Genomic DNA, 20,146 nt, shown 5'->3' with positions numbered 1-20,146 from the left:
TCTCGTCGCCTCTCCCTCCCCCAGGGGACTGTGACCTTCTAGAGCGCCGGGGAGCGCGTCTCCTTGCATCTCGGTATCCCCAGCGAATTGTTTATAAATAGGCAATTGATGACCGTATTGAGTCGGAGCGCATTTCTCCTTGGATCTCTCTGACGCTGAGAAGTTTGCTCGCTCCTCTTCTTCCCGGCTCCCCAGCCCAGCGCTCCATCCGGGGCGACTTCTCATTGGCTGAAGCCCGGGGCATCCATCTGTCCTTCGCTCCTTTCTCATCCCGTTGCAGGGCATTGGACAGAAACATCAAGCGAAGTGGGCGGAGTTTGTAGGGGAAAGTCCCATAGGACAGACCGGAGGGTGGAGCCACGGGTAGGCTGGGGGGTGTTGGGGGAGAAGCTCCGCGTGTCGGGCCTGGCTGAGCGCGCTTCCTGCCGGGAGTTGCAGTTCGTCCCGCTGCAGGAGTTTCCGCTTTGGGGTCCGCTTTGGGACTCCATCTCCCGTCGGGCCGCGCGTGGGCCGCTCCGCCCCCGCCCCGTCGGTTTATTGGCGTGGGCGCGGGCGCCCTCCTATCAGAAAGTGCAGCCCCGGGATCGTCCCTGCCGTGAGCCCGCTGGCCGGCTCTAGGCTGTTCTGGCGTTGGCGGTCTCGGGCAGCCGTCGGGCGCGGGGAGCAGCCGGGCAGCTGGACGGCGGAGGAGCGGCGGGAGGGCTGTGGGAGGGCACAGCCGGGGCCTCGCGCCGCATGCCGGCCCTCCCGAGCCGCCGGTGCCGCTGAGCCCCCGCGGCGGGAGCCCCGCGTCCGCCGGCCGCCGCCCCCCTCGGGGCTTGGACCCCATGCTCCCCAGGCTCTTCGGCGCGCGCGTCTGGGCGCCGGTGGGCGTCCTGACCTCCCTGGCCTATTGCTTTCACCAGCGCAAGGTAGCCCTGGCCGAGCTGCGCGCGGACCGACGGCCGCCCGTCCCGAGCTCGGAGCAGCTGCGGCTGGAGATGGTGCAGGTCGTGTTCCGCCACGGGGCGCGGACGCCGCTCAAGCAGCTCCCGCAGGAGGGCCAGGTGAGGGGCCGGGGCGAGGCGGCGGCGGCGTCTCGGAGGGCCCGGGGCTCTCGGGCGGGCCCCCTCCCGGAGGTCCGGGCGCGCCCTGCACGCCGGCTCTCCCCGCACCGCGTCAGACTGTGACGGATCCTAAACGCCGGAATCCCAAGCCTCGGCTTCAGGGGAGAGGTGGTCGGTGAGGAAGCCGGGAAGTTTTAGAGGAAAGGGTCCGCGTCTTGGGGGCGCACCGGAAAGGCAGAGTTTGCGTGCGAAGCACACCTGGGAGAAGGGAATTTTAAAAATGGGAATAACGGTGAAGAGGCTTCTCCAGGCGTGTGGCAGCGGAAAGGAGTAAGGATGAACGCCCGAGGTGTTGCAGAGCCATTTGGGGGGGAGGAAAATGATAAAACTTCTCTAAGATTATACGCTTGTTTGAGGAAATAGCGGCATCATCCACAGATCTGAAGCCGAGGAAGGGGCAAGTTTGAGGGACAAGGGTTTGATATTCATTTTTGAAACGGATAAGTTTGAAGTTGCAGTGGGATTTCCAGATGGTAAAATCCAGAAAAGCTAGAAATTCCCTCAGGTTCTAAGAGAAATTATTAGAGATTTGGAAGTCGCCTTCCCAAAATTGTAATTGAATCTGTGTGTAAACCACGGGTGGTGGGACAGAGAAACAAGAAATGAGCTTTGCTGAATTTGTTTCTCTTTAAAGAGTGGAAAACTAAGAAGAGCCAAAGCCAGGAAGGCAGAAAAATCTTAGAAACTGTGACATGAAAAGGGGGGAGGGGAGGGAGATGTGTTACAGTAAAGGAGAAGTGACAAGTTTGAGAGAGCTGGAGGATAGAAAACACCTTTGGAAATTTTTTATTATTATTATTATTGGAAGGTTGATGAATAGGAACTTTCTTTAGAAAGTAACAACAGAGGATATTGTGGGTTGATCTGTGGCTTCAGAAACGGGACAGGTCTGGTTCGAGTTCTGATTTCTGGGACACACACCAATTCATTTAAACTCTCAGAGCCCTAAGCAATTGTCTGAAACTAAGAGAGCCAGCCTCGGGGGGTGGGGGTGGGGTGGGGAGGAGGAGTTTCCTCTTGGGAGGAATTCCTGGGAATTCCCTGTAACAGTGAAATCACCAATCACCAATTTAATTAAATTTAAAAATAAAAAACTTTTAAAGAAAGGAGAGACATTTTTAAAGGATTGGCCATTTTTAAAATCAACATTTTTTTTATGAAAACTGAAAGCTTGCTCAACTTAATTATAGAGCAAATAGCAATCTCTAGGAATCTTTTTTTCTTTTTTTTTTTAAATCAGCAGACTGGGTATGATAAACACTTGCATTGTCTGCTTCACATGGTTATCATGAAAGGTATCAAGAGATACATGTAAAAATACTTCAAGCTAAAGTCTTATGCAAATGACAGGGATTTTTATTATCAGAGGAGACATGCCTGAGTTGAGAAACTTGTGTTCTGTTGGGTAATTCTGGAAAATCACCAGTTTCTAAGGATCCAACTTTGACATGCTTCTGAGTTGGTGGAACTCTTCGGTATTGTTCTTATACTTCAGAGTTTTATCTCCAGTTAGCACTGAGAAAAGGGCCTGGGGATGATCTAGCATCCAAAAAGTAAATTATTTCCTCGACTGCTTGTGAGACTAATTTGTCATTCTCTGTACCACCTCTCCTGGGCAGATGGATTCTTTTGTTTCAAACTTTCCAAACCTATATGCAGAACTCTTTAAATATTTTCCTTCCTGTAAAAGCAAATAGCCTTAGAACCATTATAGGTGAGTGGATTCCATTTGCTTTATTTTTCTGCAGCTTCTCTTTTTCTTTGCTTTTCCTTCTGAGAATCCCAAAGACTTGCCCTTTGGTTTGGTGCAAAGGAGTTGTGATCTAGACTGTGAAGGGTCCTTTTGTTGATGAAGGAGATGGAAGAGTTATGGGAATTTCATCTGAAGGGAAGGGCCGTAGTGTGACATCATGTTTGTAGATACCCAGTAACTATTTGGTCTTGAATTGATTGAAATTGACTTCTGAGTTAAGATTATCTTATAGTATAGTTCTGTCTTCAGGCACTGGCACAATTAGTTTCCAAGAGAACTATGGCTTGATAAGGGAGGGATAAAGGACATTAAATTTTGTGACATCTATTAATTTGCCCCAAGGTTATCCAAACTAAAATCTCAAATTCCTGATTCCTATCCAGAAATCCATTGTTTGTTTGTTTGTTTGTTTGTTTTCTATTCTGCCTTCTCAATATTCTACTTAGCTGGTTGTGGACGTAGTTCCTGTGGTCATTGGACAAAAAATCTCTGGGCATCCAGAGTTGGTAAAACTGATGGGAAGATAAATCCAGGAGTTGGCAGTGGGAATGGAAAGGAAGGAATGTATTTCAGATCTGTCCTAGTGATAAGACCAAGATATTGAATTGGATGCTAGAGATAATGGTAAGGAATGAGACTTAAGATAATATTAAGATTTTGAGCCTGAGTGACTGATGATGCCATTGGGAGCGGGTAACTAGGTGGTAGATTAGATAGAAGGTTTGGTTTTAGATATGTTCAGTGAAGGGACAGTGGATGACAGCCAAATAGAGAGGTCTCATAGGTAGGTCTATGGTGCTGAGGTCTAACCTCAAATATCTCCTACTCTTCTAAACAAACCTATTACTCCAGCCGTACTTCACTCTTTGCTGTCTCCTTAGCACCATATGTCTGTTTCCATCCTTATTCTTTTACCCTACGGCCTTTTTGCGTTAAATATCCTTTTCTTGCTTTTTACCCAATTCCTGCTTTATTCTTCAAGGCCACTTACTAACCTTGACCAGCAAGCTTTTTTTCCCTTTCACCACTCACAGGTATTAACCTTCATTACTCATTTGCTGCTGAGTCATAGGTAATAAAGGATTAAATATGGAATAAAAATGGAATAAACTTTGGAGCTCATGTAGAATATCATGTAGAATAAACTAAATATGGAATGAACTTTGGAGCTCATGTAGAATATCTCCTTCCCATTTTACAAATGAGGAAATAAGGTCTTAAATTTGAACAGTGACTTACCTAAACTCACATGGAGTTTATAGTTTCATAGGAAATAACAAAAGGATTTGAAACCAGATCCTCTGATCCAAATCCAGTGTTATTTTCATTATGCTATGTGACAAATGTAGTTGTTTAGCTTCTTGTTTAATATTTGATTTTTGTGTAGTTTGTGTAGCTAACTAATTTTCTTAAAAAAAAAAAAAAAAAAAAAAAAAAGCAAAAATAAAATCCTTGGAACAAATATGCATAGTCCAGGAGTGACTTATGTGTAAAAAAGTAAATGTCCCATTCTGTGTCTTGAGTTTTTAACTACCTTTCCATCAGAAGGTAGGTTGCTCTGTTGTGAATTCCACAACTGCAAAAGTCACTTCTTATTCCTTGCTTATATCTCCCAAAGTGCTTAGCATTGTGCCATTTAAACGTGGCTATTTTAAATGAATGAGTCAAGAAAACTGTTGTTAGAGGACAGTTCTGGAGATATAACTTTGGGGGACTGTTTGCATGGAGGTGGTTGTTAAAGGTGTAAAAGCAGATGCATTCTCCAAGGAGCAGAGGGAATGTGAGATAAGTTCAAACACTGTTGGTCTTCTTTGAGGATTGGGGAAGAAAGAATTGATAAAAAAGGAAAAGATTTGGTCAGAAACAGAAGAGAAATAGGATGGGGTCCTATCTCAGTGATCAAGGGAAAAGAGAGGTAACACATTGAGCTGAAGGATTCTAAGAGCTTAAAAAGTATGAGAAAGGAAGATGGGGGAAGAGTAGAGCTATTGGATTTTTCTTGGAAGAGTGGTCATTGTTCACCTTTAAGAGAAGATGGGCAGGAACCAGAGTGTGGAAGACTAAAGAAGGTCTCCGTGATGAATAATTGGGAGTAACAAATAGAAACTACTTGTTCAATAAACTTGACTGGGGGGAGGGAGGTGTCCTTGGAGCTTAGATTTGGAGTTGGAAGGGAGCTCAGAGTTACTACTAAGGGTGAGAAATTAAGCCCCAGAGCACAACAAGGAGCATAGCAGAGATTCAAATTCAAATCCAGTCTTTGTGCTGTACATATTTTTTTTTTTTTTTTTTTTTTTAATCAACTTGAGCTTGTTAATGGGAAATTCTCAGAAAGTCATTTCCCAGTGGGAATTTGGAGGTAAGCAAAAATGCTTGTCTGACTCCTTGGTAGTTTCATTTTATAATTCATAGATTCATAGGTTTAGAGCTGTAAAAGACCTCAGATGATAAAACTGAGTCACACAAGAATGAAGTGACTTACTGAAACATGCCCAGCTATTTATTTATGAATGAATGAATGAAAAGGGTGGAAGGGGAAAAGAAGACATTTAAGGGCTTGTTCTATGCAAAAGCACTGTGCTAACTACCAGAGTTACAAACAAAAATGCAATAGGAGTTCTCATGCTCATAAGTAGTAAATAAATCTAAGAGATTTTAGCAGCAAGTTTGATGGAAAGACCTCAGGGTCCTTAGGATACAATGGCAACAGAATGATGCATTTTTTTATATCATTTCTTTTAAAAAAAAAAAAAAAACTTTTAAAAATATATTTGTTTTTTACTCAATAGTATTTACTTTACAGTTACATATAAAGATGGTTTTCACCATTCATCTTTATAAGATTTTTGAGCTCTAAATTTTTCTCTTTTCCTCGACTCTTCCCTAAGTTGGCAAGTGATCCATTCTAGGTTATACATGTGCAGTCATGTTAAACACATTTCCACATTAGTCATTTTATAAAAGAAGTCTCAGAACAAAAGGGAAAAACCACGAGAAAGGGGGAAAAAAGTGAAAATTGTATGCTTGGATCTGCATTCAAACCCTATAATTCTTTCTCTGGATGTGGTCAGCATTTTCCATCACGAGTCCTTTAGTGTCATTTCTGCTGATAAAGTCACATCCATTTCTAACATCGAGCCATTGGACAGTGCCTGTTCCCCTGGACAACTCTGGCCCAGCCTGAAAACAGAACCTCAGGAAATTGCTATTTTCAAATCTCTTGGCTTCGGGGTCCTGGCTCTCTCCATCTAGGTCTCAGGGGTGGTGCTGTTGAGGTGTTGGCTGGAGTTTTTACTTTCCTGGAAATGTCGGCTGCTCTCTTTCCCTTAAAGTGCCTTGCTGTCAGTGAAGAATAGCTTATAGTCAGGAGGACTGGACTAAGTCCCCAGTGCTTTCTTTCTCTATCTCAAATGTCCTTTATCTCCTCCGTCCGAGGAAGAATCTCAGCACTGAAAAGTTGCAGTCACAGACAGTCCCTGTTGAGTGCTTGGAGTTAATTGGAAGGTGTAAATGCCGTACTTATAAACAGTCCTTTTCATAGCATTGTGGTTTTCAATATTATGACAGGTAGAGTGGAATCCCACCCTCCTGGAGATCCCTGACAAAACTCTGTTTGATTACAAAGTCACTAATCTGGATGGTGGACCAAGACCCTTCTCTGTCTATGACAGGCAATACCAGCAGACCATCCTGAAGGTGAGCCACGTTTCCTAGCCCTGGGAGAGCTGGCCTGAGAAGCTCCCAGCCTCTTAGTGCTGATCCTAGCCTTGCCCTTCTGCCTTCTCTTTCTACCCTTCTCTTTTCCCCCATCCCTCCTCTGCACCAGGGTGGCGTGTTTGCAGGACAGCTGACCAACGTGGGAATGCAGCAAATGTTTGCTCTGGGAGAGCAGCTGAGAAGGAAATACGTAGAAGACGTCCCCTTCCTCTCCCCGACCTTCAAGCCTTTGGAGGTCACGTGAGTCCCTTGCAAAGTTGTGCCTTTCTAAAGGTCTTAAGCTTGTGAGACCCCATCTGGCCTCTTCCCTTTGTGGTAGGACCCTCGATGCTCACCCTATGTGTGCATTCCCTGATTGCTCTAGAATAGCTTATGGGGAGGACATGTCTGGTGGCTGTATGGGACAGGTTCCATGATGGGGAAGATGGCCCCTTGAAAACAAGTCTTCAGTCAGCCTGGCAAGAAATAAGTGGATCTTCCCAGCTTCACCCTCCTGAGAGGCTTTTTTTTCCTCCTCAGTGTTCGCTCTACTAATATATTTCGGAATCTGGAGTCTTCTCGGTGTTTGCTCGCAGGACTTTTCCAAGGCCAGAAAGAAGGTTAGAGTCCAAGCCTCTTAACTGCTGAACATCCTGCTTCTCAAGCTATTAGAGCCCTCAGCTTTACCTTCATGTTCTCCCCTCTCTCCATGCATGGAGCCAAGGGAACACTGGCACCCTCCAGGATGCTGGCCGTGGTTTCCCTCCTTGGATTCTTTGGCAGCTCTCAGAGCTTCCCAGACAGCCTGTAGTGGGCAGGGATGGCCCATCGGGCTGCAGTGGCTGCCTTGGGGCTGGCTGGGCCTGTAGAAGAAAGCTCAGGAGACAGTTCATGGAGTGTTGTTTAAGTGAATGAAATGAAGTTTAAATGCGGGTGAAATATGGTGGAAGGCATAGAACCTTTGATCTCTGTGTCCAAGATTCTGATTCAGTATAGGTAGGAAGTAAATCCTCCGCAGCTGCTCGTCATAGAATCTCAGCACTGGACAGGTTCCAGGGGTCCCTTAAGGGAACAAACTGGACCAGGAATCGTCCCAATAACATGTCAGACAAGTGTCCAGAGACTTGGGGATGGGGAATTCATGCCCCCCCAAGGCAGTGCTACTTGTTAATATGGTTTCTTCTCTGTGGGGCTGAGACCTGTGTCTGCCTCTGTCTTCTTGGGTCAAGCAAGGCAAGTCTAAACACTTCATTATGTGACAGCCCTTTATATAACTGAAGAAGGCTAATTGTGTCTCCTGAGGTCTTCTTTTGGCTGAACATCTCCCTTTATCTCACTTGATCCTCACGTGGCACTGGTCTGCTTGCCATCTTAATGACCGTCTTCTGGATGTGTTCCTGACTTTTCAGGGACCCTCGGAAACTGGAGGGGCTGACACAGAAAGGGAAAATCAGACCTGTCCTTGGCCCTGGAGCACAGAACTAAGCTAAGGCATAAGCTGGAGAAAGGCAGAGTTGGGCTTCTAAGAATTTGAACTGTCCAAGAGTGGAATGAGCTGACTCAAGACTCCTTAAGGACTGGGGATGGCATTATAGCAAGGATTCTTATTCAGTCTGTGGACAGGCATTTATTAAATATCTACTTCATAGCAGGATATAGATGAAAAGGATGAACAATCCATTTGCACAAGAAGCTTACATTCTAATAAGGGAGATAATAGCGTTCATCATTGTATGTAAAGCATGATCTAAGTGGCAACTGCTATTATTAGTAAACATATATTGTTAAAATTAAGTGAATATTGAAGCCCCCAGTGGGTGAGCCCCTTGAGAAAGAAGGCTCGTATATAACAGTTGCCATGGACTGAATGATAAAGCATTTCTATGCCAGACATTGTGCTAAGAATATAAATCCACCCTCGTTTTGCAGTTAAGGAGATCGAGGAACAGGCTGGAGTTTGTGACTTGCCCAAAATCACAGGACAAGTGTCTCCAAAGCCAGCACTTCTTCCTCTCTACCATTCTTCTTTTTGGAAGCACATGTCTTCACAGAGAGCTGCTTCTAGAGTATAGCTTGGTACTTAATTGAGGCTTTAATGCATAAGTAGACTCTTCTCAGAAGTGCTAGAAACAGAGGTAGGCCTGGGAGGTTCTGTTCTGACCAGAGATCTCCTCGAGTCTGAGCACCCGGTTCCATGGTGGGCAGATAGTGCTCTTTCTTTTATTGCTGGGTTGGTTTTATTGTGTGATAAATGCCAAGAAGCTCCCAAAAGTCTTGGTTATCGACTGAGTTACGAGCACAAGAGACAAAATGTCAATATAGTGATTTCAGCCAGGACCGTCCTGCTTTTCTGTTTGTGTCCCAGCTTTCTCATCCGTTCCAAAGGGCTTCCTTTCTGTGGCTTAACTTTGTTGCCCTGGGGTCCCTTCCTCTGCCATTTAGGGAGACTTGTGCTTGGGTATTATGGCAGTCTCTCCCTTTCTCTACATCTCCCTGGCTTCCCCCTGCACAGAGACTGGAAGGAGGTAGGGTATAGCCTTTGGTCATTGGCAGTGTGACCCGAACACTCTTTGACTGGACACTATCTGCTGTCCAAAATGTGCGATATTCTTGTGCCAAGAGTTACCATCTTTGAATGAGTCACAGCTTCCATTCCCCTAGTTTGGCTAGGGATCTGATGGGCCTTCTGCCTCTTGGGTTCATGGGCTTGGTAGACTTTGTTTGCTTGCGGTGAGTGAGTCATGATGTTGTCCGTGGGTCTGGCTTTGCAGAGGGCAGGGCAGGTGATGCTGCTGCAGAGTCGGGGGGAGTCTGTGGTTGATGCCCTCAGACTGGGAAGAGCTGGTAAGGGGCATGGAATGAATAGTAACCTGTGTCAGGGCCATTTTATACATGAGGAGCCCTGTGGTAGCCCAAAGTCTGGTGTGTAGAAGAACCCCCTTGGGCCCCAAGCCCACAGTTCATTCTGCTGTAGCGGGGCTAGTCCTTTCTAATTCCACATGTGGCCCAGAGTGGGTGAGATGTATTGGGCAGTTGTGGGTCGCTTTCTCTTGTTAGGTCCTGCATGCGTGGGATGGGGATTCAGGCAATCCTTTCTGGTCTGGGAGTCACCCCCTGCCTGGACCTCCTGGGAGGAAAAGGCTCACAGATTGCCAAATGGATGAGGATGCTTGTTGTCCCTGGGCAAGAAAGGAAGACACGATGCTGAAGTCTTCTCCTACCTGTTCCTCTAGGACCGGTCACCATCCTCACTGATGAAGCGAACTCTGAAATCCTGTATCCCAACTACCAAAACTGCCACTCCCTGAGACAGATGGTCAGGTAACGGCCCCCCTCCTCCCCACCCTGGGTTTCTGCTCCTTCTGAAATGTCCCCTCCTCAAAGGATGATGTTTTCCTCCAGCCTTCCCCCGGCTCTTGGTGTTGATTAATCAATTAACAAGTGTTTATTAAATGTTTGCCATGTGTTGGGGATTGTGTAACGGGCTACGTACTACAGATCCAGAGATGAGAATGAGAATGAAAATGTCTTTAAAGAGTTCATTTTCTGTCAAAAGGTATATACGTATGTGTGTACAGATAACATGCACATACATATGTGTAGATATGTCTGGATGTGTATAGTTGTATTTGTACATATTTTAGAGATGTATATGTATATAACACATAGGTTATTTTTATTTGTACATATTTTAGGTATAAATGTATATGTATATGGCATATAGGTATGTAATACAATAGGTGTGTATCAAATAACTATACCTGTAGATGTGTATGTATATATGTGTATTTGTATAGTTTTTGTATTTATTTATACATATTCAATATGTAAGAATTGTGTATATTATCATATACTTATATAGAGATGTAGAAATCAAATACGTATACCTGTATGATTGTATACATAATTATATAAAAATATGGTTGGCTTTCTCATGCCTGAAGTAGACAAGGGCTAACTTGCTGATCAGGAGCAGTAGAAAACCTCGTAGGTTTGTACTACGTGAAAGACTTTACCACAGTAAGTTTTAAAGAGACCGTTGCACACCTGATGGGGAATAGAGGTCTGGAGAGCTTTTAAAACAGCTGTATGAGAACTGAGAAGTTTCTCTTGCCAGACGATGGGGAAGGATCATGGGATTATAGAACTGTCAACCTGGGAGATGAAGTGGCTTGGCCAGTATTGGCCACAGACGGTGTTAGAGGCTGGATTGGAACCCGACAGCACGCGGAAGGCTCACTCAGTGCAGGGCCTGGTGATGCAGAGATAACAGGGCACAGACCGTGTCCGTGAGGGTCTCACGCTCCAGAGCTGGAGCCTTAGGGAAAGGCCCAGGTGCCCTTAGAGGAAGGACAAAGGAGAATCCGGGCGCCAGGCACTGAAGACTCTGTCACAGAGATCACTTGAATAAATATTTGTCAAATGTGATTGAATTTGCCTGTGGAGGATCAGGAGAGGCTTCCTGGAAGAAGCAGCATGGAAGGGAAGGACAGAAGAGAGGGAGCCAGTGTGGGCCGAGTCCTAGTAATGAGCAAGGGCACAGAGCAGAGGGGCTGTGTGGAGAACGTTAAGGGGAGCGCTGGGAGAGAGACTTCGAATGTCAGGAGGGTCAGGGGGTCTCCTCTATTTGGGGGGCATTGAGATTTTAGAGGAGATCCTAGAATCACGCTAGGAAGATTTCTCCAGCAGTGAGAGATGTGGAGAGAAGGATTAAGATGGGGCAGGAAAACTAGCTGGAAAACTGGTAGACATGGAGCCTGACCTCTGGCTTCGTGAGTACAGAGCCCTCCTGGGTAAGGATGCTCCTCCTACCAGTGTAATCCATGGTCTTTGGGAGCTGCCTGGACTCCCGGCCCTCAGAGGTCCGACTTGAACCCAGGCCCGCTCTCTCCCCTCAAAGGCTATTGAAACAGTTTAATGACAGTAACTCATTTCTCTGGTGCTCTTGAGATTTACAAAGAGTTTTTCTCAACTCTGTGAGATAGTTGACATGGGAGATAGGATACACACAGAACATATTGCAGCAATTAGAGCTGTCTCATTGTATGTTCTATCTGGGCAATGTTCCCATTCTATAATGAGGAAACTGAGTCTTGCCCGGGGTACTAGAATTCGGACTTAAGAACTTCGAAACCTTTCGAGACCATGTGACAGCACTAAGCCACCTGTGGTCAAGGAGAGATGAGGGCCTGAAGAGGGAGGCTGCAGTGTCGCTGACCAGAAGCAAGCCGGAGGGGATGGAAGCGTGGAGCATGACCTCAGGCTACTTTATTCCCATCATAGGAGGAAGCGGTTTGCTCTGATGGCGCTTTCAACATCATGGAAATTGTTTACAAGGCTGAATCCCATAGGAAGTGTACAGTGATAATGGCTTAAGTCATAGGGTCATGGGCTCACGGACCCGGCGTTGGAAGGAGTCTGGGGGGGTTGTGGGAAACTGAGCCCCAGAGCTTAGTCAGGATCACAGCCCACGTCCGGGGCTCTGGGCACCTGCCACACAGCCCCATTTTGTGTCTCTTCTATCTGAGCCCGGGGATGTTTTTCCCTTTTCTGTCCCCTGTGCGTGCTCTGATACCCAGCTCGTGGTTACCATCTACCAAAGTGAGTATTGAATGAGAAAACTGGGGTTCTGGAAGGCGCCCCAGATCACCCAGACACTCAGCCGTGGGATCATAGATGTAGCAGAGACTTTGGGGCGACCCTAGTGTGCCCATTCCACAGGCTTAGTGGGGGCTTGCCCAGGGTTATGCTGCGGCTCAGCGTCTGAGGGGGGACTGGAACCAAGAGCTCTCCGGAGCCCAGACCTTTGCTCCAATCCCTGAGTGTTGGAACCCTCCCTTTACCCCGCACTTCTCTGCCTCTGGATCCATTATTCTTTGCCACGCACCAGACTCCCCTCCTTGGGAACTCCTTACGGACTTGGCCTGGCTGTCCGGAGCGCAGTAAGGCGGGAGCCACCGCAGGCGAGAGCCAGCTTCTGACCTTGCCAACGCGGAGCCTCCCAGAAGCTGCTGTCCTCGAAGCCCTGCTCCCCTCGTCAGCACCTTTTCTCATTCACGTCAAAGCATCTTGTTGGAGACCCTGGGAGATTCTGTATGTGAAGGCTCCTTAAGGATTGGCCAGTGCTGCCCAAACATAAGGCTGTTTGCTTTGTGTGGATTTACTTTAAAATTTTTCCCTGCCTCCTCTTGTTTCTTCTGGGAAAAACTCTGACACGGGGAGGAGTTTTGATCTCTGGTTCATAGAGTGGAAGCCTGAAAAGTGGGTGATGTGAGCCCGGCCTGGCTCCTGGCTGCTGGCCCGTGTTGTTCTGAGGGTCCCACCTAAAGCTAGAGATGGCCCTTAGCTCTGCCCTGGACCCTTGGCACCATTCCATGTTGCAAAGCAGGGCACTGAGGGGCCAGAGATGGTCAGAGAGCAGGGCCAGAATTAAGACCGGGTTTTTCTCACTCCATTCCAGGTACTTTTTGCCCATTCTCACCTGTTTGCTCTAGTAATAGCAGCTTAGCTTCCACTCCCGCCCTGTGCTGTGCAGGGGACGGGGCCTCGTAGGGACTGGCTCACCCCTCCCCTCCATGGCTAACACGGGAGAAGGTGCGATGGCTCCCTCCTTTCCTCCGCAGGATCAGGAGATTGATGGCCTCTCTGCAGCCTGGGATCTCGGATGATTTGAAGCTGGTACAGGAAGAGATGGGCCTGGATCAGCACCAAGAAGTGGACTTCTTCATTCTGCTAGACAACGCACTGGCGGAGAAGGTGAGTGCAGGCTTCCCGCTGGGAGCCGTCCCCCTGGAAGGGCTGGTCCATCCTCGTCCCCTTGCAGGACCCTCAGCAGCTCGCTGCTTTACAAGGCACTGTTTGATTCTAGTTTTCCGAAAATTCTTCAGCCGTCTCCCGTTGGCTTTGAGAGCCCAACCCTCTGGATTTTTTCTGGTCATACTCTCAGTGCTCTGCACCCCCTTTTAGAATGGGGCCCCCAGTTTTCCCCCTCCCTCTGAGGGAGCTAGCCAGTGCACCTTTGGCCCTAGTTTGGGGGTAAGGAGAAAGGCTAGAGCACAAAAGCCATGCCTGGCTTTTGTTGTGGAAACTATAGAAATCTGGGCTGATCTCCCTTTTGAAGATAAAGTGAAGCCCGGCGCAGTGTTTACTATGTGTCAGACACGGCAGGCCCTTGGGGTGTAAGGAGAGATGAAGTGGTCTGCCCTCGGGAAGCTTACAAGTATCACCCTGAAAAGTCAGGATTGCCCGCAGCAGCCCACCCTCTGTGGTCAGGACAAGGGCTTTGGTCCCCGAGTGTCCGTGGAGATGGGGCAGGAACCAGCCAGTCCTTCCTGGGCTGTAGTGGGTATAATGGGAACAAAAGCCAGTTTGGAGGCCTGTGGGGATCTGGGCCCTCCCTTTCAGGCTTTCCTTTTGTTTTTGGTACCCCCCACCCTGAAGGAATTCCTCCCATGGAGGGGGAGCCATCCAGAGCACAGGAGGGTCCCCGAGCACAGGAAGGCCGTGGAGGGACATTTCAGAGCTGAAACAAAGCGGGGCCTGAGCCAGGCAAACAAAACACCGAGATTCATGTCCTGGAAGCTGGCTCTGCTGTGTGGGGCAGCAAGTGTTCGGTGGGCAGAGAGAGAGTCTGGAGTCAGAAAGAACCGAGTTCAAATCCAGCCTCAGGCTCTGGCCCCAGGATCCCGAGCAAGATGCTCCTCTCTGTTTTGCCTTAATGTCCTGGAGAAGTCATGAGGGGCCACGGGAGCTTTTCCGTGTTAGCTGCCCAGCTCGTATGGCTGGTCCCAGAGCTGCTCCTTCCTGTTCTTCCAGAGGCAGGAGCGGATTCTGGGCCCTCCCCACTGCTTCCCTCCCCAGTCCCTGAGCAGGCTTCCCCCTCAGATTCCCCCTTGTTCCTCGCCTCTCTCATCCCCTTAACTAGAATACAGGCTAGCTCTGTGCATTCCCTGAAAGGCGAGCTCCATGGGGACGGGGGGCCCGAGTCCTACTCTTGGCTCTGCCTAACACAGTGTCCTAGAAAAAGGAGCATGGGCCCTGTGACTGCCGAGACAGCCTGAGACCAGGGCTCGGCTGGGGCGTCCAGGAAGGCTCCTGCCCATTCGGGGGGACTGGTGTTCTGGATGCTGGGGGAGCCTCCCTTGGCTAGGACCTGGGAGATTTCGGTTTGGTCCTGGACATGCTGAGTGATTTCTGGCCTGGCACTTTGCCTTTCTGTGCCTCAGCCCCCTCCTTCTATAAATAAATATAAACAGATGGACCAGAAAGTCTTCAGGGTGTCCTTTAGTGCTGAGCACAGTGTCTAGCATATAAATATTTATTGATTTGGAGGAACTCAGAATTGGGGGATACAGTGACTGCAGTGGAAGGAGCTGGCTGGACCAGCCGAGATTCAGATCCTGTCTCTGACATGTAATTCCTCTTGAGCTTCGGGGAGCTCACTCAGCCCTCCTTAGGACTCGGGCTCCTCTGCTGTAAGAGATCGTGGGTCAGATAACGGCCTCTGAGGTTCCTTACCGCTCTAAGTGTCTATAATCTTATTATCCAGAAAACTGCAAGTGAAACCTGGCAGGGGAGGGGGAGGCATTTCAAGGGAGGGCAGCAGAGCTAAGCCAGCCCAGGTGCACGTTTGGTCTGCCTGAGATGGCAGTGGGCGAGGAGGGAGGTCAGGTGAAGGACCTGGGCATTATTGGGTGGGTCCTGCCTGGAGACCCAGGAAATGCCCTTTCCTAACGCATTCACGGCCCTTTCAGGTTCACGGGCTCCCCAGTTCCCCCACGCTAAAGAAGTTCACCCAGATGATTGAGCGGAGAGCTGTTGACATGGCCCTCTTTATCCTGGGGAGCACAGACAGGTGAGGCATCCATACCTGAGCATCCTGAGACGGGGGCGGGGGGCACCTCCTGACCCACCAGGCCCACCCCCCTGCCGGCTGGCACTCATGCTGGCAGAGAAGCCGCAGCTGCTCCATGCTGGTGATGGGCTGGCTGGCTCACACGGGCTTCTGGGAGGCCTGGTAAGCTTGCGGGTGGGCCGCAAATGCCAGGCGTCATGGGGAGCCTGGTCCATGAGCTTCCGCTGCCCAGCAACTTTTCTTAGTCTGAAGTTTTGAAAGACAGAGGTTCTTGTGACAACCCCCCCCCCCCCCAGGGTCTCCATGATGGGGATTGGGGAGCCTCGGGCTGTCTGAGACTCTGCAGTTGGGGAACTCACTCCCAACAGAAGCAGCCTGGACCACTTGGGAACGGTGCTCCTTTAGGACTTCTTCCCCTTGTGCTGTTGCTTCTGTCTGTTCCTGTGGCTTCTGTCCGCTGTCCTGGTCCTGCTGTCACTGTGCTGAGCAGAACAGGAATCCTTATGCCTTCTCTCTGTCAGAGCCTTTATCATGAGCAGCTTTATTGTACCTGCCAAGTCTTGTGTTCTCTGGGCTCAGCCGGCCCCTGGAGGCGAGGGGCTGCGAGGTCCCTCCTCATCCCCTTTTTCTTGGTATTCTCGGCGTCCTTCACACGGACCATGGGGCCGACCAGGATCCAAGATATGGAGTCCCTGGGGGCTTCGGGTCTCTCCCCTAGTTCTGCAGACATTGTCTGACCATGCGACCCGGTGTTTCATTAGCTTTTGGTGGCCATGACCTGTTGCTGTTGGAGTGAGCCTGTAGCACGCTGAAAGCCTCCGATCCCCTCCTGTGAGCCGCTGTCTTACTGTCACCTTCATCCAAAGTGCGCTTGATTTTTTTAACCCAAGCATAAGATTTTAAATTTATCCTGATTAGATTTAGCCCATTGCCCCCTGTCATCCTGTATGCCGGCCTTGTTAGCAAGTGGCCCACTCCTGACAGTGAAAATATGGACTTGTCTCCCCCATAAAGAGTCTCAGGTTGTGGGTCATCAGGAAAGCGGTGGGAGCTGCTGTGTGAGAGATCAATGGGGAGAGAAGCATAAGATTTAAGGTTTTAAGAAGCACCATGGTCTGTTGCATAAAAATAATAGCAATCAAATGCATTTCCTCCTCTTGGGGAGCAGCGGGTCCTCTTGTGCTCTCCCAGACCTGGCTACTTCACAAGCTTTCCTCTTGCCTGCTCGGGCTCTGCGCTTGGCTCACACGCCTTTGCCCCTGGAGCTTGGGCCCTCCTCCTCTCCCTCCCTCCTTTGCCCGCCTGTGGCCCTTGATGTGCTCAAGGGCCAGCTCGGAGGTCCTCCCTCTCCCTGCGATCCTGCCTTTGCTCCACGTCCCTTCAGCACATCTGGATTTCATTTCCAAGGCTCCTAGAAGATTTGGTTTTGGCGTGATCCACATTTGGTTGTTGCCAGAGCCTTCTGGGGAACTCAGGTGTGCCGCTCGTCACCACGCTTTGTGCTTGCCCAGAGGCTGGTGTTTTTTTTTAAATGATTTTTTGGATGGTTTGTTAAATGTCCGGTGTAGCGTCCCCAGCCAGGTGGCCTGTGTAGCATATTCCTCCTGCATCTCCCTCCCCTGCCCGAAACCCTTTGTTGAGCTTGTGATAAATCATTCCTTAATGAGCCTCCTTCCTCTTGACCGTTTCTCACAGTCTGGGCCCAGGCCCTCCTGCCCTGGGCAGCCTCCTCTCCCCCAGCTCTGCTCGTCAGCCTTGTTTGTAGGCCTGGAACGGGCACTTCTCGGTGCAGGGGGAGAAGCGTCCGCTGTCCTTCCCATCACTGAAATCACTGCAGGCTCTCTCTGGGCCGTCTGACTTTTAGGGTATAAGGGTATTGAAAGCATTTGCTGCTCCCATAAATACTCATGTATTTCCCAGGCAGGTACACACAGCATTAAGCACGTAGGCACATAGATTTTATGAACTTGCCTCCTCCTAGGGAAGGACTTCAGATGTCAGTCGGTCCCATGCTCTACGTCTTACAGAACAACCTGCTAGAAGCAGCGAACCCTTCTACTCCACCTGGAAACATCAGGTATCTCGTAAATCCGAAGCACACTGGGACCCCAGACTAAGGGTGGGGGCAGAGGGGCCGGCAGAGCAAGAGGAAGGAAGTTTGGGAGCAGAGGGCGGAAGAGGGGCCCAGCATGCAGAGCACACAGCCTTTGGTCCCTCTAAAATGGGCCAGAGCTTGCAGCCTGCCTCCTTATTAGGGGCAATCCCCTGGCTCCTGCTTCCATTGGATTCCCTGGGTCTGGACCAGAAGTCCTTCTAAGGGAGTTCTGAAGGGTCCATGGGTAAAGAACATCAGAGATGGTGGGGGAAAGGGGTGAAATTGGAACACAAGGTTTTGCAAGGTTCAGTGGTGAAAAATTATCCTTGCATATATTTCAAAAATGCTTCAATAAAAATTTTTTTAAAAATATCAGAGATGTTTCTTCAAAAACTCTTCCAGAAAGCTTTACCTCTACGCCACCCATGACGTGACCCTCATGCCCCTCCTAATAACACTGGGGATTTTTGACCATAAGTGGCCCCCCTATGCTGCAAACCTGATCCTGGAACTCTACCAGCACCAGGAGTCCAAGGATTGGTTCGTGCGACTTACTTACAATGGTGAGGTAAGCCCTTTGGGCGGCTCGAGGAGTCTGTCGGTCTGTGCAGCCAGGCTCCTGAATTCAGCTTGGAAGGGAAAGCTTGGAAGGGAGGAGGCGACTGGGGGCAGAATCTGGAGTCTGAGATCCCGAGGGTGCCCCCTTTTGTCCCCTTGGCTTGTATGACTTCACACCGCTCTCCCAGCCTCTCTGGCCTCCTGTTCCCAAGCCTTCTCCTGTGACTCCGGGCCCCCTCTCAGCCCTGGCCCACAGAGGGTCACCAATAATGGGACCCTTGGCTGGTCCTGAGGAGTGGACAAGGGGAAGGCCACTGAGCCCAGGCCAGCCCTGAGCCTGGACGTCAGGGGGGTGCCTGAGAACGTTGGAGCCGCCATGGCTCCTCGCACCCCCAGGCCCTGCAGCTGTCCCAGGGCTCTCGGCACTCTGCCCCGGTTCTTTTTTCTCTACAGGCACAAGTGGTGAAAGGGTGCTCAGCAGAGCTCTGTCCCCTGGAAGAGTTTTTGAACATACTGTCAACTTACACTGTGAGCCCGCAAGAATACAGCACCCTGTGCTCCCAGCCGGCAGATGTAGGCGTTGGGCAGGACCAGTGATCCCCCGGGAGGCCCATTTTTAAATAAACACCTGTTGGCATAAACATTCAGGGCTTTGTGCATGTGTGAGGGGGTCAGGCAGGTCTTGTGCAGGGATGAGGGAGCGTGTCTCCTGGGCAGGGCTCGGAGGATGGGGACCTTGTGCAGGTGGGACCCAGACTCTGGTAACTACGCCAGCGTACCACGGAGCTGTGACTGCCTTCCTTGGGAGTGGACCTCCAAGGCGGGGCACGCCACAGCCCTCTTGTACTTGGAAGAAAGCTGGGCCCCCAACAACCTAATCCCATGTGGAGCTTCCAGCCTTCAGCGAGCAGGTCCCATGGCTCTAAACCTACCCTGGACCCGCCAACCTCTGGGAGCCGAGGTCTTCTTTCATGGCACAATAAGTACCAAGAGTGGAGGGGACACTTACTTGATTACCAGTGGCAAAGGCTTCAAGGAGCCGTCTGCAGGTCTGGGCTCTCCCACTTAGTGCTCCTGGATCTCCTCATCTCTGTGATAGGTTGGGTCAGTGATTTCTGAGGTCCCCCCGGCTCTAAATCCTAAAATTCCACAAGCCTTCACTGGCAGGTGCCCAAGCAGGGAGGACCACCTCCCGCGTGCACACATCCCCAAGCACTCATCAGATGCTAACTTTGGGTCCCTGGGATGTTGGACGCACAGCTGAGATGTCATCACCAGGTCCTCCCTCCACATATCCAGTCCGTCATGTCGCAAAATCCCCTTCTCTCCCCTCAGCCATCACCCCATTTCTGGCTCTCCTTGCCTCTCCCTGAACTACAGCAACATCCTTCCTCCTGCTCTCCCTGCCTTCTCTCTCTCCCCATTCAATCCAGCCTCTGAGACAATGTAAAGCACAGGGATAACCATATCATCATCTCAGGGAACCAACGTGACTCCTATTACCTCTAGGATCCAATTTAAACCACTTTAATTGAAGTTTAAAGCTCCTTCATAAAGGATCTTCATATGGATTTCCTCCTTTTGCAGCCTCTTTGGACCTTCCTCCCCTTCTTGCGTTCTCTAATCCAGCAATGCTGATCTACTTTCATTTTCTCAAATATGTACTCCTGTGTGTAGAATACTGTCTGTTCACCTCCATTTTTCATTCCCCTGACTTCCTAGAAGACAATTCAGATATCACCTTCTTCAGGAGATTTGTCTGGGGCTCCTCTGCCTTCTTTCACTTTACCTTCATATAATCTGTATATATCTCGTACGTACCTACTTAATATGTTCTTCATTAGAATGTACAATTCTTGAGCATGTGGATTTTATTTATTTTTTGTGTTTTCTGGCCTGTAACACAGAACCTGGGCCATAGTAAGGGTTTAATAAATGCATTTTGACTGACAGTGACACTTCCTTCTCTCTTCCACCCCCAAAAAAGGATGATGGGATTCTAACCTCAAGAATCTTATATTCTATTGGGAAAGTACATAGGATTCACATGTACACAACACCCCCCTGGGATTACTCCTCCATTT

The 20,146-nt window shown here is 49.3% G+C and overlaps 1 protein-coding gene across 1 annotated transcript; it reads left to right on the top strand.

The window, feature by feature from the left end:
- Positions 1-827: 827 nt before the first annotated feature.
- ACP6 (acid phosphatase 6, lysophosphatidic) lies at positions 828-18,703 on the top strand. The gene is made up of 10 exons (XM_003769885.4): positions 828-1,046; positions 6,427-6,555; positions 6,686-6,816; positions 7,096-7,175; positions 9,789-9,876; positions 13,179-13,311; positions 15,309-15,409; positions 17,391-17,486; positions 17,907-18,072; positions 18,516-18,703. The coding sequence occupies exons 1-10, from the start codon at positions 828-830 to the stop codon at positions 18,657-18,659; spliced, it is 1,287 nt and encodes a 428-aa protein (XP_003769933.2). The 3' UTR covers positions 18,660-18,703.
- Positions 18,704-20,146: the final 1,443 nt, after the last annotated feature.

The sequence above is a fragment of the Sarcophilus harrisii genome, chromosome 4 (assembly GCF_902635505.1).
Source record: "Sarcophilus harrisii chromosome 4, mSarHar1.11, whole genome shotgun sequence".
Classification (NCBI taxonomy): domain Eukaryota; kingdom Metazoa; phylum Chordata; class Mammalia; order Dasyuromorphia; family Dasyuridae; genus Sarcophilus; species Sarcophilus harrisii.
This window is presented reverse-complemented; position numbering and strand designations above follow the sequence as displayed.